Here is a 17491-nt window from a genome sequence, read left to right on the forward strand (position 1 = left end):
CAGGGGAGGTTGAATCAAGGAAGACACACGCTGCTACGTAGTATACAAAGTCAATACTTTAACTGGGAATGATTATACTTTTTTCTAGCAGCCCTGAACAGTTTACCCCCAAAGTCAGATGCACTAGATATCCAAGCTTATCATCAAAAGAAAACATTCACATGATACGGTACATCCAGCACTATTATATTTTTACATTCACATTAACAGTTATGAGGGTAGTGCTACTCAAAAGCCATTCAGAAGACAAGATGCAGGCGGTGACATACTGTGACGTTAACAAAAGCTGCTGAAAACAGGAAAGCTAATTACTTCATTACCTTTATACTTGTTGCTAATCTAATAGATAAAATAAAACAATGAATATGTGAGACTCCTAACAATGGGAAAACAGCATATTTCAGTTAAATCTAATAGCAAATAATTCATATCCATACTGGATGGATCATTGTCATCGTGATTTTATGACGACAGAGATCAAAGCAAACAATTTTTCCCATAGTTCATAGATTCTGTTGCACTGGGGAGTGCACTATAAAGTGAGCGGGGCTGTACATTACACACTACTACAAAATGGTGAACACACTATTTATGGGGCAGGTATTTATAGTAAATACAGACAGCCGGAAACGTTTTAAGACCTGAGTAAACACAAACTTACAGCGTAGGTTGATGCCATAATGTCCTGCTGCTCTGAGCCGAAGGGAAAACTGGGGAATGTCTTTGGAAAATTTTTAAGCAACGTCTCCGTTTATACAGAGCTTGAATTTGAGAAAATTGTCACTTGAGGCCGTGTTGTTACTATTGAGGCCAACAAATATCGACTGGCATCAACCAGAAAAAGCTTTAAACTACGTATGTGACAAAAAGTACAAGAATAAACACAATAGGAAAGATGTGCAGCCATCACCATCACTAATCCTGTTGTCCATCAGCGTTGTACAGTTTTACAGCGAAGAGTGATGGAAAGACATCTTACTATTATTACTAGGGCTCTATGGGTAGTGGAGGCTTCTGTTTGGTCAATCTGAATTAAAAAAGCTTCTTATTATAATACATTCCAGCTATTGTGTGGCTGATAAAGTGACCAAGAAGCATTTACCATGTGAACTATTTATTACACTATTCAGGAGTTTCCACTTCTATTGTATTTCATTAATTCAATGATTTCCCATGACAAGCTCAACACTATGGGTCTCTCTGAAATCAAAACTAGGTGAAGCTGCAGGTGGACGATGAAAGGCAAACGTCTGCAAATATAATCAAAGTCATTCTTGGATGAAGGTGAAAGCGGTGAGCGCGACTCCGGTCACTGTTTAGTGTCCAAACAGTTTTCACCGGCATTCAGGGTTTCCAGGATGCTGTCTAGATCCAGGTCTGCAGGTCTAAAAGAAAGCACAGACACTTAGTAACACGTCAACGCAGCCAGAAACAGCCATGATCCTGGAAACTCACATAACAGGACGGAAGACGTCAGGTCCGGTGTCCATGTCCTGAGGAGCGATGGACTCTTGTGGGCTGAACGGCTGCAACGTTTGCCTGAAAGACCCCAAAACAGCGCGTTTCAGCACATTTATTTCTGTGGCGTCATCATCACTGCTGCAGTGGAGAAATGATTTCTGATCATTTGTGTCGCACTCACACGGGGTTCACCGCCATGGGTGTCATAGCAGGAGGACAGGCGTTGGGGGTGTCTGAGCCAGGGTCCCTGCACACACACACACACACACACACACACACACACACACACACACACACACACACACACACACACACACACACACACACACACACACACACACACACACAGTTCAGTTGTGAAGTCCTGCTTCGCTTTCTAACGTGCACCTGTAAAGGACTCCTTACGTGCCAACTATCGTATGCAGCGTCGCCGGGATGTAACCGCCAGGAGGCAGCGGTTGATGCTCTGCTTTTTTTTTGACATGCAACAAACCACCAAACAAAAATTATTCAGAGAAACCCACAGCAATCACTGAAACTGCTCAAAGGCGATACACTGGCCCCAGTGAGGTTGTTAACCTGTGTAGAATTGCTTGAAAACATCATCCTTGGGGAATTCTGGATACAGGTAAGTTATGTGGTTGATGTCGCGGATGCGGTCGCCAAGGCTACGGATCTCTAGGTCTCTTTTGGTGAAGGGCTGGATGTTCTGGATGATCTGACCCCCATCTAGGAGAAACACATGCCTGATGTGAGAGAGCAAAAGAAACAGAATCCTGGAAAATGAAGGAACGAGCCTCACTCTCGGTGGCAGACACGTAAGCGATGGTGATTCCTCCAATCTCAGAGTCACTGAATCGGAGCAAGAACGTCCCATTGGGCCTGTCTTTGAGAATCAGGTGTAGATGCTGCTTCCCAATGAACCCAAATATGACCCTAGTTCACAAGAAACATAAGTGTTGTGAATGTCACGGAGCAGAGCACGCTGTCAGCGTTGGGGGGAGTCCGCTCACCCTGAGCTCCAGTAGGTTCTCAGGTGCTTCTTCGTCAGCTCCATCGCGCCCTCAAACCACATCCAGAAGGTAAACTGTCGCCCGGGCAACGGGTCCTGCAGGGGCGAGAAAGCGTTCAGGCCTCTTTGTGTCTCCCTGCGCGAGGCAACACTTACCGGGCTCCTGCAGGCACCTTATTAAACTGGGTCCAGGAGACCATCATCTTGCTGAAGTCGTCTATGAAGTCGGGCTTGTCAAAGATCTTCTGGGCCAAAAACAGCTGGTTGTACTGGTCCAGACTGTGGTCCGTCTGCACCTCGGAGGAGAACTTACTGTTGAGGGTGCTGCACATCAGCGCCCACGGGACGCGCTCCGGCACCACGAACGGCACTCGGTCCTGGTGGAGTGACAACATTGTGTAGTTACACACAATGATGCAGCACTTTAAATAAGAGAGGTGAAGGATTTTCTGAGCGGGCCACTAACCCGCTCAGAAAAGGCGCAGTCCCATATGATGGTGGCCAGAGCGTTGATGTCTTGGCTCCCGTGAACTATGACCACCACCGGCAGTGAGATCATCTGAAATGAATGACATAATAGTGGACATGCATTTTTTATAACGCGGTGCGAATGGCATCAGCTCCAGCTGTTGTTTGACCACTGTAGCACTCAAACAAAGCATGTGAGCCGATGAAGGATGTGGTTTGGAGGCAACGCAGGAAAAGAAAACATCCCCGTAACAAGATCAGACCTGTATCTTGTACGGAGAGCTGCAGCCCGTGATGTTGATCTCGGTGGTGAACAGAATGGCGAACTTCTCCTCCGTGACCGACTCGGACCCCTTCCTGTCGGCCCTCTTGATCCTCCTGATGGACTGTGGAAAACAGATTTTTTTTAATCACGACAGGTCGCTGCGTGAACCAAGTGGAGCGGTGGCTGATGAGGACGAGCGGTACCATGTTCCTGAAGGTGGCCAACGTGCTCTTGGTGGCCGAGTTGTGTTCGAGGATGGCGTTGTTGTTGATCAGCTCCCCAACGTTGTCACTGCAGCTGAGAGAACAGCACTTCAATGCAATTCCATGCATTTGATCAAAATCCCCTCATTACAAAGATCCTCAAGTTTAATGAATGAATAGTAAAAGCACTGGTTTCTGGACGTCAACATTCTTACACATTATTAGCATTGTGTTAGCATCGTGACTTACCCGGGTACACTATCCAGGTTCCTGGCCTGCAGTTCGTTAATGATTTGCGCCTTCAGCACCACAGGCTTCCCGGGGACGACCTTCTGCCCCAGCAGGTACCGCACAGTACTGGAGAACTTGGACTGAGTCTTGATGACTTGAGGCGGCTGCTTATCCACCACGAGCGAGCTGAGAGAGAGACGTGCGGCATGTTTTCCTCTCCCACAGTCCTCCAATTAAAAATGAATATAGCGATAATGAACAAAATCTCTCTTTACCTTTGGACCAGAATGTGCAGCAGTTGCTCCAGTCTCTCGTGCTCCGGGCCCAGGTCTCCCGTCAGCATCAGCTCCTGCCTCAGCCTCCCGTTGTACTCGAGCAGCTGCTCACACCTGAAGAGAAGGCATAAAAGAAAATGAGAGCAGCCGCAAAAATACCTGGCGCGTGCAGCGACAAGCTGAACGGCTTTAGATCCTTCTCTACAGAGAAGTAAACAGGAAAAGATGCCAGGCGTGAGAGAGGTGAGACTGCACACACACAGAATCCTGAGTTCTACCAAACTACCAACGCTCAGTGCTTTTACTTTGAAGGTGTGATTAATATCCTGCTATTCCTGGCGCTTCCTGCTCTGCACCATCGGCCTCGCGTCCACAGCCCGTCATTCACCTGAGCACAATCGTTACGCACCCGGACTGCAGCGTGTTGAGGTTGTCGTCGAAGGGGCAGCCGATGGAGGCCTTGTACTGCTCCAGCCTCCAGTCCTTCAGCCGCGTGATCAGCTGGTTCTGACACCGGTCCAGACAGTCCACGCACGTCTTCAGCAGCGCGACACGTTCCTACGGCAACAACCATCGTTTTTCTCATTTTGGGTAAAGCTGTAAAAGGCTTTTATAGCAATTGATTATTCAGACACTGTTAGAATGTGATATAACTATCAGCATATTCTTGTTTATTCTTTTACATTTACTAAAAACAATTCACAGTGATTTATCAATTTCTTCAGAAATATACTTTATATAAAACACTAACTGCTTTTAAAGCAGCAGTGGAGTTGGTGTCACTCTTACTCTGGCTGCTGATTCTACGATGAACTCCAGCTTCTGGATCTGGCTCTTCATTTCTGCCGTTTTGGGCTCTAGTTATTTAGAATAACAGAAAATATGTTGAGTCCAAAGCACTGTAACAAGCACAAAACAATTATTTCAAATGTCTACTGCAAATAATAAAAATAAATACAATTTAAAATAAATTAAAAACATTAAGAATAATTATGACATTTTAATGGTTCCATTAACAATTCTAAGCAATCGGTGAATGGAAACGTTGTTGCTACAGCTTGATCTAAAACTGGTTTGACAGCATGTCAGACATGAGCAGAAAAACACAAAGCAGATACTAAATCTACAGCTCAACGCGCAAGTGTGTAGAAGTCAAAGCATCAAACAAAGCCTGCATTGAGGCCGCAGCCAAACATGCGCTCATCATTTGTCCAAATTATTCATCCATGAGTTGTAGTCGATCACATCCAAAGTCAGATTTCACCAATGGCATGATGAGACGAAACACTGCAATTTCCCAAAGCGCCTCTAAATCAATCAGTCCCAAGTTGGCGACGTGAAATTCTGTTTCTCAGTGTTACAATATTATCACATTATAACATAAAAAACAAGCAACTGATTTTAAAAGAGTTCAGAAAGCTGAACTGACAAAGATGTGAATCAGCAAATGAATTCAAAATCCTTCTCTAGCGCTTCTCCTGAAAAAGGGAGTGCGTTAGGGTGAAGCGAGGCCTCTCACCGTGCGGGTTCTCCACTTTGTCGTACTGCCAGTTCAGCTCCTCCTGCACCTGGTGAGTCTGCTGTCGGATTTCCTGGACCTTGGCCACTTTGGCAGACAGGTCCTCCAGGTCCTGCACCATGGGCAGCTGATTGGGAGGGGCCTGGAACGCAGGCGTGGGCTGCTGCAGCGGGACACAACCAGGCGGTTACAAGTGGCCCGAGGCCTCGCGGACCGTGCGCGTGGCGAGAGGCGTTACCGAAGACATGAGGACGCGCTCCTTCCGCAGGATGTCCCTGATCATCACTGCAAACCGCAGCGGGCTGTGCTTCAGCGACGTCTGGAAGCACACGTCAGAGCAGATGCACAGAACAGGTTCATTCGTCCGATGCTGTACACGACGCATGCAAATAAGCCCCAGCCGACGAGTGTGACGCATTGGTAATTCCTTTAGTGTTCAACACCCTGGTCTTGTTCAGTCTGAGTGCGTGACGCCCCACAAACATCCCACACGACTGCTATAACTGTATTTCAACACAATCCGTTTTCCGTCACTCAAACATTTTACGTTGGAAGAAACCTGACGCTTATAGAAAACTTGAAGCATCATATATTCCTAGTTCCTAATACCTGGAATTTGATGTTATTTAGAAATGAATGCAAGAAAGAATTCCAGATATTTGATGGATTTTTTTAATATATTTATATAAAACGCTTGATCTTCTTAGTCTTATTTAGTGTTAATTTTTAACTTTGTCTAAAGTCTAATGTCTCTGCTTTTTTAATTCTTCTTACTACTGATGCTGCTGGAGTGGCTCCGCTCCACGTACCATGTTCCTGCTGATCTGCATCAGCTTCATCCTGTCCACTACGTTGGCGCTCTGCAGAGCCACATGCTGCAGCAGGCTGATGGTCTGGTCCAGCAGAAACCCGGCCTGGCCCTCCTGCTCCATCTTTTCCAGCGTGAAGTCGTCCCTGAAGGTCCAAACGCACCTCAGTACAGTCCAGTGTGTGTGTGTGCGTGTGTGCGTGTGTGTTTGTGTGTCTGCGTGTGTGTGTGCGTGTGTGTGTGTGTGTGTGTGTGTGTGTGTGTGCGTGTGTGTGTGTGTGTTTGTGTGTGCGTGTGTGTGTGCGTGTGTGTGTGCGTGTGTGTGTGCGTTTGTGTGTGCGTGTGTGTGCGTGTGTGTGCGTGTGTGTGTGTGTGTGTGCGTGTGTGTGCGTGTGTGTGCGTGTGTGCGTGTGTCCTACCATCGCTGGCTCTCGATCCATTCGGATAAATAATGTCTGGCTTCGATGGGGAAGGTGGACACGGGGTAGAGGCTGTTGATCGTGTCATAGGACAGAACCGGGATAATCTGGCTCATACGTGTCCACTGGGCCATGATCACGCTGGGCTGAAAAGTCACACACAGCAACAGGTCACTCGCGATGGCCCAGTTTCACTACAAAGAGACTTATCACGCATTCAGGCAAAGAGCGAGACAGTTGTGCGTCATGGCCGCTGGTCTTCTCTCCACATCAGATTTATTCCAGTTTCCTGTTTGTTCCTGATTGAAGCTAATTACAAAACAATTACATCGTGTGTAAAGTACAAAAGTGAAGTTCACACCTGTTGTGACGTTGTACTGGGAAGCCTCACATTCATGTCTTAGCTGCCAGGAAACAGTTTATTAGTCATTTTCATTGAGAGGATCCTAATTATTTTCAGTTTTATTTTATAAAACCAACCAACAGACTCTTTAATAATAATCATTCACTGGAATGATTCACATCCTTTGAGTCAGCTGGCACACATCTGGAGTTCCTGGAACACAAACCAGCCGCACCATCGTTGCCAAGTGCGTTTACTTTCCCTATAAATTGTTTTCCAGCGCTGAGCGATCTCTTTTCCAGGCTCCTAAAAGGCCCGACTGAATCTGAATTCTGGTGTGAAAAGCAAGTGAAAAATCGGGAACGGGAACAACAACGATCAGCCAAGCTACAAAAACGCGGCCAAGCAGCAAACTGTTTTGTCAATAAAGAAAAACATGCTTAACATGATCAGTTATTGTAATTAAAATTATTAAAAGTTAACTAAGAATCAAAGTAGAAGCACCGCAGCAGCAATAACTGTGTTGCTTCCTCGTTGTACCATATTTCTTGCTGTGATTGTGGTTTTCCTTTGTAAATAGACCTCCGGAGCTCCAGGATTCCTGTGGTTTGTGTGTGTGGGTCACCTTGGCAGTTAGGTTTGATTGACAGGCCGGAATCCTCTGCTGGAAGCTAACGCCTTAGGTGCTGCGTCTCGTACTGAACCTTCCTGTGGCCTCATGTTTGAGGACGAACGTGAGGGTTAACGTACAAACGTACACAGACTCCCATCATGCCATGTGTATGACGATGACGATGATGACGATGATAATGATGACGACGTAAGGCTCACATTGTTCACAGAATCCGAGACTCCTGGTACTGACTTAATAAGACCAAGATTCAAATACTAGTACTAACTAATACTAATACTAACCACTGGCATTCTCAGAAATCAGTGCAAGGGAATTTAATAGCTGCTGTGTGAGAGAGTGTGATTGTTTACACAGGCTCATAACGCAACTTGCGTATGAGTATTGTTTTAATCTGTAACCTTTATCAATGAAAACAAAGCCCTTTAATCACTTCACTTTTACCTTACTTCCTACTTTTGTCTTCATGACTACACATAATAAGAAAACGCCTGCCTTGACTGGCAATTTTCCAACTTGACCAACTATTTCCTTAATTAAAAGTCCAAAACAACCAACTCAAAAAGAAACATCTCTACCACTCACTGTGCATACAGTACTGCAATATTGTTACGCAATATTATTGTTATCTTGTTAGACAAGACTGCCAGAGAAAATATGAACATCGACTCATTTTTGCCATTTAAAAGACAAATATTTAACGTCAGCATCCAACTCTTAGGGTTTAAGCTGCGTGAGGCCTCACCATCGACACGCTGATCATATTTCCTGCCTGCCTTCGTGGAATTCCCTGTTCAACTAAAATGGCAAACTGCCTGAGAAAGAAAGAGAGAGAAGGAGCAGTCGCCGCTAGTCAGGTCTTAAGGGAGCGTGGATTTATTTAGAATCCTCGTCTGTGCAGCATTTTTAAACGCTCGCTCTTGGAAAATCCACTCAATCCACTGATGCAATGTGGGAGTTTTAGTATAACCACTGCAGGAGTACAGTATAAATATCCAGATGTTTTGCCAGGCAGATGGGAATCCACCCGCCAACCCCACAGTGAGACAAGCTCCACGGACTCCTGCCGCTGCTGGTCGCAGTCGCGTGCACCGTGCGTGAAGCGGTCCACGGTCACGCACGCAGACCAGCTCAGTGGAGACGCACGGTCCCTCCAGGAGTGAACGTCGCGTGCGAGCAGGAAGCAGAACATCCCCGTTGCACACGCGCATCCACACACAGTTTCCCCTTCGCGCACGTCTCCGGCGCGTACAGTGTAGCCGCCCGTTGTTGTGTTGTTTAAAACGTGTATCGCACGTAAAATGCCACCAACTGTACAATTTGTGGCGCATGAACATCAACAGGTTCTTCAAAGTTTGTTTATATATGTGTGGGAGCACGAAGGGAGGGACGCGGCTGCTCAAACGTGTATACGTGATATAATTATATAACACCATGTTTTACGAAATATGGCACCAACTTAACGTTCGAGCGGCGCGTCTTTTGGTCGATGAGAGAGAAAAAAGTAACACAACCGCTGGAATGTTGTGACAAACAAGCGAGGACGTGAAGTTGTGTTTGAGGCCGACGCACGCGCCGCGAGCGCCTGTTTCATAACCAAAACATGAATAAAGACGCGGGCGTTCATCGCCCACCGAGGCCTCATCAACCGAGGGCCCCGGGAATTAACGGAGAAACGCCCCAAACAGCACGAAAGACGTGCAGTCTTACCTTCAGTTCAAAATATATTTGACAAACGCTCCGTCGCCTCTTCCTCCTCTTCTGTCTCTCACGTACTCCGCCAGCCCGAATATCCGCCAGAACATCGCCCTTCACTCCATGACTCGGTTCAACGCCGGCCCGGTCCCCCAAAAGCCGAGAGCTGCTTTGGAACCGACGGCTGCTGAGCGTTGAGCGCCGAGCCCACGGGCGACTTTTAACTGTGCACAGAGTGGCTTCGCCTCACTTCCCTGTTGCGCATCGCGCGCAGGCAGACGCGCCGTATTTCCTGCCCTCGCGTTCAAGACCGCACATGACCAGCGCACTCGGAGTCGTCCTGGCGCAAGTCGAGTTGCTGCTGCGCTATTTGCGCTATTTGGTCACGACGGGGGGGGGTTATGGCACCGCGCCACGGGTTATTTTGCCAACGTGCGCTTTTCTTGACTTCTTGTCATGACACGTACATTGTTGCTGCTTTATGGCCACGGTACACATCTGCATTGTGTCGCGTGTTCGCACGGAAACGGCAACACTAGAAGTAACGAACGGGTCTTGACGCGTTTATCTGGAAGCTGTGAAACAGAAACTACAAGGGCCAGTGGGCTTGGTGCACTTCCACAGAAGGAGGCGTAGGCGGAGTAATGTTGAGTCATTTCGCCAGATGCTGCACATTTCCAGTAAGCTGTCTACTGAGACACATGATACCGTATCTGCAGATGGCAGCGTCTTCCCAACGGCTCGCATCGGGCCCAGTGGACCGAGTTCCGCAGCCCGGCTTTCACTCCCGCGGCCCCCGATGCGCGGTTTCCACGCGGCTCTAATCTAACGACGAGGTTATTTGAGTTTATATTCTGCAGGCTGCAGTTTATCTGCGGCTCCTGCTGCCACGCCTTCACACAACAAGCCGCGCAGTGGAGACCGTTTGGCTCCAGGAGAACGTCACAAAGTGAACTTTGGTTCAGTCGAACGCAGCAACACGGGCCGCACTCTTCAACGCGCATTGTATTTTATCCAGTGTTCCTTCCATCACTTTGATCTGATATCAACTGTGTGAATCCACTCGTTCCCTCATCAGCAGCCTTAAATCAAGATTTGAAGTTTAAAAAAAATTAAAGATGCGTAATTGTATCTGCGCCTTTGTTGTATGTTGTTTTATATGGGAACTTAGTTGTGCAGTTCTTGGATCGGCCACGCGAGGGCGGCACAGACCAGCACGGAGCCGGTTTCCGCTCAGGGAGCGTGGTTAAACTTAGGGGCCGTCAACGCGTGAAGAGCCTCCAAACTTCACGTCACCCCTTTGATCCGCTTCAATTAACGCGAGGCTGTGCCCAACGCCTCGTCTCTGCATTATTGATCAGCCCCCTGTTTATATCCCCGTGTTCTTGTTTATCATTGATTGATTCGGATTCAGTGGTCACACTCCGGTCATGTGAGAGAGGGCGAGCTAAGACGTTTCACCAGGACATTCCACCTGTCAGGTCCAATTTCCTGAGAGTTCTGATTGAACTCTCCAACACAGAAACAACGCAGCAGCAAAGATTTGATGGTTCCCTCAAAAAGAACGTCAAACGTTTCTTTTCCTTGGTCTACGTTTAATATTTGTTCGTTATTACTGCATGAAACTGCTAAATCCATAAATCAGTAATTATCATTTATTTTGTTGGTTCTGCAAAGTGCTTGTTGTGAGACTGATGGTGCCCGTTACCTTATAGACACATTAGTATTCGGGCCAGTGTTCCTCATGACAGCTACACCTTCCAAGGAGGAGGCTGCCAATATCTGATGTTAAACACCATTGATCTCATCATCTAAAAGCAGTCTGCAGTGGCAGGCCTCTCTCTATCGCAATACGCAGTTCCTCTCCTGCCAGGGAGAGAAACGTCGCTTAAAATCACTCAAAAGCAGAAGCAATGACTGTTTAGAACTTTGCATGTCAGATTGTTACAATATAAATGAGCCTGGTGCTTGTTGTTGTTTAATATCACTGACGGTGCAGGTCGGCCCTTGGTTTGAGGTCCTCTTAGGTGAAGGGCCCTTACTGCAGGCTTAGCACATCTGGAACCAATACAGCTGTGTTGGCTATCTTTGAGACCAGGGGGCTCGGAGGTTTTAGGCTGGGGTGAGGAGATGAGGGGCTGGGCTGGTTGCTGCTTTAGCCCTAGGGGTCCATGTGTCCCTGACTTCAAAATAGACTTGATTGCTAACAGCTGGCAGTCCTAACTCACACAGTGTCAGAGCTCTCCTCTGATGTCAACCTTGTCAGTATCAAGGCCTGGACAATGGAGAACCAGCAGCAAAGGTAAAGAGGACGACTGTGTACGGGAAACGAGGCAGCGACCTTTTATTATGAAGGTTGTTTCTATAAATGATCATATTTTTGTCAAAGCAGTTCTGAACATAGTCATTGTACTGGAAAGTAGTTTCTATTGACGTGCTGCTTAAACCAAATACATTTAACTGCACAAAACACACTAACGAATAAGAATACTGTAAGTAAAATAAGCACTGGTCGAACCGAACTGGCACAAAGGCTTTAATCAAAACCTTCAAATGATAATAAATGTGTTTGTATATAATGAAGAAAAAGATTTACATATATATACAAATGATCATCATCATATAAATGATATATAGCATATATATATGGATATATATATATATATATATGCTCTTTATCAAAGCTGTGTCACAGTGAGGATGTGACAGTGGCAGCTCATTAGCATCTTATATTATCCAATTATAAACTCTGATCGCCCAATTACCTCCAATCAGGGGGAGAAGAAGAAGAAAACGATTGACTTCCTGGACGACAGGAATCAGGACAAAAAGGACAAAGTGTCTCCAGTCTGGTGTTGGAAGTCACTCTCAGAAAGTTAAAGCACTCAGTTTGGACGATTAGGAAACCGACAAATCGCAGGTCACGCTTTATTTGTGCTATTTCACTGATGGGAGGTACATTTACAACAGGACTCAAATGGCTCATTCAATATTCGTATCATAAACTGAATAGACCTGTTTATTATGTTCCTAATGGTTCTACCTGTACAAGGCTGTGTTGTTCTGTGGTTTGTTACTGTTGGAACCGTAAGGCATCATTTTTAAACAGCTGCAGAAATGATTACCCTTCATGGGAGGATGAAGGGCAGTCCCTACACAAGGTTGAGCTGTGAGAGCTATGCATCATTATTAGACAATTAATTACTGTGTCACCAACAGCACCAGCGCCGCCGTTCTACTGGGATTCAGCCACAGATGGTTTCAAACTCTGCGTTGACACCACTATCCATAACTGGTGAGCAATGGATCCTGTCGGAGGCCTCGAGTAAACTTTCTCCTCTCTGCACGGAGTTGCTCAGATTTACTTCTCCCAGTTTGTTTTGAGTCTTTGAAAGATGTCAGGAAAGCCCAGAAATAGCGCAGGGTGGGCCACTGGGACGAGCTGTTGTTTACTGACAGTGACAGGGATGGAGGACCTCTGTGCTCTGGTGCCGGGCCCGAAGCCTCGGGGGTGCTCGCACTGCTTCTGTTGCTGTTCTGTGGCAACGCGAAAAAAAAACGCACACAAACATGCCGAGCAGCAAAGCCGTGCGCTAGGAGACGCAGATACAGTATCCTCTGTATGTGTTTACTGTACCTCACACACACACACACACACACACACACGCACACACACACACACACGCTGCAGACCAAAACAGACAGAAGTGACCCCAGTGCAATATTGACAAATTCTGTTTAATATTGTGTGATACTCTTCTCTTAAAATACAGTCATTTCTGAGGTAGACCATTACAGTTCAAGAACATTTTCATTTTTAAAACAGACATCAAAAAAGACATGAAATAAATACTTTCATGTACAATATGCCGCAAAAATGAGGTAGAAATGGTTACAGAAAATGTACGATAACCGAGAACAAAGTTACTGTGGAAACGGGTGGAAACACGGAGAAATCAAAGCTTGTTTTGTTGGACAAACTGTCAGAAGCAGTGGGACAAATCCAAACCTAAGTATCTGAACCTCTAAGTCGTTACGCGTAGTTACATGCGAGCCGTGGCTGCACGCTCTCAACAGTGAGTCAGGGGATGCTCCATCATTTGAAAATGTGTTTTCAGTTTCTGGGTCGCTCTGATTGATCTGGCTCTGTGGCTCGACTAAGCCCACCAGCTGGTGGAGGGAAGGCTGCACTGTGATATAGGGTTGCTGGACATCAATCAGACCACTTCCACTCCAGAGAAATCGGTATAAAAGACGAGAAGCGCGTGGGGGGCAGGGGGAGGATGCATGGCCACATGGCCACCGGGGGCTCGTGGCCGGGGGGCAATCCAATCTAATGAGATTGCACTGGGGAGAGAGAAAAAAGATAAAAAGAATGATGAGGGAGGGAGTGGGAGATGGAGGTGGGAAAGGGTGGTGGGAAATATTACATCATTCTGCGTCCACCTCTCCAGGACCACAGCTACAGTCTAATATGAACAGCCTCTGCACCCCAGGCCCAGTGAGCAGCTTTTTCCAGCTTGTTAAAGCAGAGCTGACGCGCTGCTGGAAAAGGAGCCATCTGTCTGGATTGTCAACACGTTGGCTTCATCCACAACCTGCACACACACCAACTCCCGCCTGAGCCTCTGTCGGATTTTTGGAAGGGGTTTCGTGCTCAGATGTTACATTTTCAAATAATAGCTGGGAGATGTAGAAGTCAAACTGGCAGAAAACAGCAAATCGTAAAGGTTTGTCCAACAAAAGAAGGAATATTTTCTGGCTTCTACATAGCATTTGTTGAAGACGGTCGTCACTCCACCATAAACTACAATAAAAATAAAGGGTAAAACAACGGAAAAGAAAATGTACTTATATTTTCATATATAATAATACATGGATTTATGGCATCAAATATCCTTTGAAATACCTGAATTACATTCAATGTTACTCTTTGTAGAATATTCAAGTTTCTCTTTCGAGGTAAAAGCCCAGCTGCAAGCGGGTGTTACAAGACTGTCAGGTTTCTCCTCGCGTCTCCATCTCGCTCCGTGCCACTCTCCACCGCTAAGACCCTAAGATTACATACATTCTTAATTTCATATTTCTGAGGTAAAGAAATTCTTCCTGAGCATTTCAAACACGACTACAAACTAAGAAAAGCAAAAAGGGAGCGCGTGAAATCAAAAACGCAGACGCTGGAGGGGAAGCTGAGTGTGCAGACGGGTTAAGTGTTTTTCTGTACGCGGTGTCGGAAAACTGCCGTCGAGGAGGAATGTGAGATTGTGTCAAATGTATACTGAAGCCAACAAAGCACAAATAACAAGGAAAGCTGTCTGTGACTTGTACCATTCGAGAGCGAGTATAGTAACCGGTGAGTTGCATGAAGCTGCATATTTGGATTTACTCCTAGGATTATATTCCTCATCTGTCGGACCTGTTGTGTCACGTTCTGGTGACAAGATACCAAGAATATACTCTGATTTTGAGATGCATAACTCAAAGCTGGGTTATGTATTTGGTTTGACATGTTTTTGGTCAAAGACTGTGGTTTGCTGCTGATCCCAGGCCCTTCGTGCTCAATGATTAGTGACAATCCAGTGGGAAAATCAACATTAGCGTAACACGGAAGTGGTCTTGCGGTAAATAGGATCCTGAGAGTAGCAGTCAAAAGGGGCATTTTACAAACCCTGATTATCCATAATCTTGGACCACGTCACCTAGCAACAAACAAATAACTGAATTTGTCCTGGACCAAGGCTAATCAGGATCCATGAGAGCATCCAAATAGCTGTCTGATTTTCCCTCTGGCCAAACACCAAGACTCAACAAGGCCTAGTCATCTTTCTTTTCTTTGGGAAAAACTAAATCTTGATGATATAGCAAAACAAAAACAGCACACAGTGGCATGCTTCTGCCAGTAATGCAACTTCGTCAGCTCTCCTCGCTCGCATCATTGATCTTCTCTGGCTCTTTTGGCTGTATAATCTGTAATTACAAAGCAACAACATTCCCAAGGTCTGCCTTGTGGAAGCAGGGACAGACTCAGTGCAGTCCGAGTCCAGGGACCTGGCTGCCGTCTCAGTGGCTGTACATCTTGCTCCACTCTATACAAGTGTCCGGTTCTTTTGTGGCGGTGTGTGGGCGCACCTTGCAGAAGGCATTCTCAAAGTCTGTAAAGGCTGGGGGTTTGGAGGGCGCGGGGAGGCCAGGAATGGCCCCGGGGGGGGGAGTCGCCGAGGAGAGCGCCTGCTGGCCGAGCTGCAGCAGCTCCCACACCGAGAAGCCCTCCGTGCGCTGCAGCACCACGCTCAGCTCCCTCTCACTCAGGCTGCAGCCCTGGGGCGCCAGGACTTGCAGCAGCACCTGTCTTCGCATGCCCACGTCCGGTAGGCCAACGTGGTACCGCTTGGCAAAACTTTGGTGGACTGCATCTTGCAGTAGATCTGGCCTACCAGTGGCACATACAAGGATGACCAGGCCAGCGCTCCCCGCGTGGGCTTTCTCCAGGGTGCTCTGGAGGGTCTGCCTCAGCCCCTCCTCCTCCAAAGCCTCCACGTGGTTCAGCAGTATCACCGAGGGCTGACGTGCCCCTGCCACCTGCAGCAGAGTCCCCAGAATGCGCTCAGCCTCGGCCTTCCCTTTGGAAGCCAGCATGGCTCCACTCACCCGGTAGAACGAAGCTCCCATCTGGGAAGCCAAAGAGCGCGTCAACGTCATTTTGCCCCCTCCGCGGGGGCCAAACATCAGGACGGTTCTTGGCGGCCGCACCACTTGACTGGGCCTCAACACGGGCCACAGCAGGTCCTCTTCCAGGGCAGCCTTGACGTGGGTGAGGCCTACGAGCTCCCCCCAGCCCAAGGCTGGATTGCAGTCCAATAACTCCCCATTGACAAGGTCCAGCAGAAGGGGATCCGGGCTCTTCAGTGTCTCAACTGTCGAGCCACACAATGGGGGACGTTTGTGAGCCTGGGAGCGGTGCTGCTGTCGCGTGAAGTCCTGCTCGGCCACGCCATTCTCCCCCATCATGCCTGCTGGGGGGCTGTATTCCCCTGGTGCCCCATACTGGGGAGAAACCAAGGGCTGGGAGGAGGGCTTACTGGGCTTAAAGCTTGTGTCTGTGCTGCCTGTACTGCTGAAGCCATTTCCCCGACACTCTGTTTTGTCATTTACACCATAGGGTGAGTTTCCCCCAGCCTTCAAGGGGTCATAGCTGTATTTCCTGTAACGAGAGCTGTCCCCTCCCTCATCCTCTTCAACACTCATCTCAAATGCTTTCCTTTTTAATGTCCCTCCAGACTCAGATGTCCCAAGGTTGGTGCTCTGGTAACTGTAGCTGCCTCCTACCACTGTGGGTCTCGTGGGAACAGGCGTAGGGGCTGGCAGACCTGAAGGCAGGTATGTTGCAGAGGGGTGGCTGTAGTTGGGGGCAAGGCTGGTCTGGGGAGGGTATGTGCTGGGGGGGTAGTTATAGACAGGTGTGGTTGGGCTATAGCTAGGTACCAAGGGGGGAGTGGATTGGAGAGTGTGGAGCGAGGCAGGGGGAAGTGCTGCACTGGGTTGTGGACCGTACCCTGAGGAAAGATAGGCCCCACTGTAGCTTGAGGGGTAGTCGCCGGAGCCGCTGCAGGAGCTGCTGCCACTGTAACCAGAATCTGAGAGGTTACTGTTCACTACAGACACACTGCTAACGCCCGGAGGACCTGCAGATGTAGGTACAGCCTTGGAACCTGAGAGGCCATCGTGGCCTCCAGGGGCAACAAGGGAATATGAGGCATCAGTGCTGTGCGTCAAGGGCCAGGCCTCCAACTCAGCCTTCTGGCCGTTAAGGCCCCCGAAGGCCCCCGTCTCTGGATAGGTTCCTAAAGTCGGAGGCCGGTCATAGGGTGAGTCTAGCACGCCAGCGTACTTCTCAGCGTAGCGCTTCAACAGGTTGGAGGCCGTCAGGGCAGAGATGTCATCATTGGCCCAGGCGTAGTTGTAGGAGCTGCGGCTGCGGCCAGAGTAGAACTCCGACTTGTGAGCCGGAGAGGAGGTGGTGGAGGAGACGTCCAGGTGCTGCTCAGGCCACTGGCTGAGAGGCTGGGCATGCTCTGGGTTCCAGTGCATCTTTAACAAACCTAACAAAAAAAAAAAAACAGAAAGAAGGGAGAGTGATTTTAGCTTCACAGTTTTAAAAAAA

At 47.8% G+C, this 17491-nt stretch overlaps 2 protein-coding genes across 17 annotated transcripts in view; both read right to left on the minus strand.

Annotated features, from left to right (window-relative positions):
- Positions 1–38: 38 nt before the first annotated feature.
- stat6 (signal transducer and activator of transcription 6, interleukin-4 induced) lies at positions 39–9834 on the minus strand. 5 transcript variants are annotated; one of them, XM_041071573.2, is made up of 21 exons: positions 9346–9834; positions 7023–7065; positions 6662–6807; positions 6244–6388; positions 5673–5753; positions 5435–5594; positions 4705–4772; positions 4325–4473; positions 3916–4029; positions 3659–3826; positions 3410–3503; positions 3205–3327; positions 2940–3032; positions 2647–2850; positions 2475–2569; positions 2264–2397; positions 2041–2190; positions 1867–1930; positions 1643–1708; positions 1456–1539; positions 39–1385 (listed from the first exon to the last, which is right to left on the minus strand). In XM_041071573.2, exons 2-21 carry the CDS (start codon positions 7056–7058, stop codon positions 1310–1312), a joined length of 2250 nt encoding a protein of 749 aa, XP_040927507.1. In that variant the 5' UTR covers positions 7059–7065; positions 9346–9834; the 3' UTR covers positions 39–1309. The 5 variants fall into 5 exon arrangements, with proteins under 5 accessions (XP_040927507.1, XP_040927508.1, XP_029012595.1 ...); XM_041071574.2 differs by having other exon boundaries at positions 1867–1927; positions 9346–9833; XM_029156762.2 differs by having other exon boundaries at positions 5435–5597; positions 9346–9831.
- Positions 9835–13049: 3215 nt separating this feature from the next.
- fignl2 (fidgetin like 2) overlaps positions 13050–17491 on the minus strand; it is a 33776-nt gene continuing 29334 nt past the window's right edge. For all 12 annotated transcript variants that reach the window (XM_041071568.2, XM_029156689.3, XM_041071567.2 and 9 more), the window contains one exon: positions 13050–17429. In XM_041071568.2, the coding sequence (XP_040927502.1) occupies positions 15391–17429 (2039 nt within the window). In that variant the 3' untranslated portion in view covers positions 13050–15390. The remainder of the gene's footprint in view (positions 17430–17491) is intronic.

Source organism: Betta splendens, chromosome 7, assembly GCF_900634795.4.
Source record: "Betta splendens chromosome 7, fBetSpl5.4, whole genome shotgun sequence".
NCBI classification, from domain to species: domain Eukaryota; kingdom Metazoa; phylum Chordata; class Actinopteri; order Anabantiformes; family Osphronemidae; genus Betta; species Betta splendens.

Excerpts from the sequence above, each read along its gene's own strand:
- stat6 (XM_029156762.2), bottom strand. The coding sequence starts at position 7,058 with ATGAATGTGAGGCTTCCCAGTACAACGTCACAACAG. Across the intron at positions 2,191-2,263 it reads TTACGTGTCTGCCACCGAGA|ATGGGGGTCAGATCATCCAG; the intron begins GTGAGGCTCGTT and ends TGTTTCTCCTAG. Across the intron at positions 1,931-2,040 it reads TTTCAAGCAATTCTACACAG|CAGAGCATCAACCGCTGCCT; the intron begins GTTAACAACCTC and ends TCAAAAAAAAAG.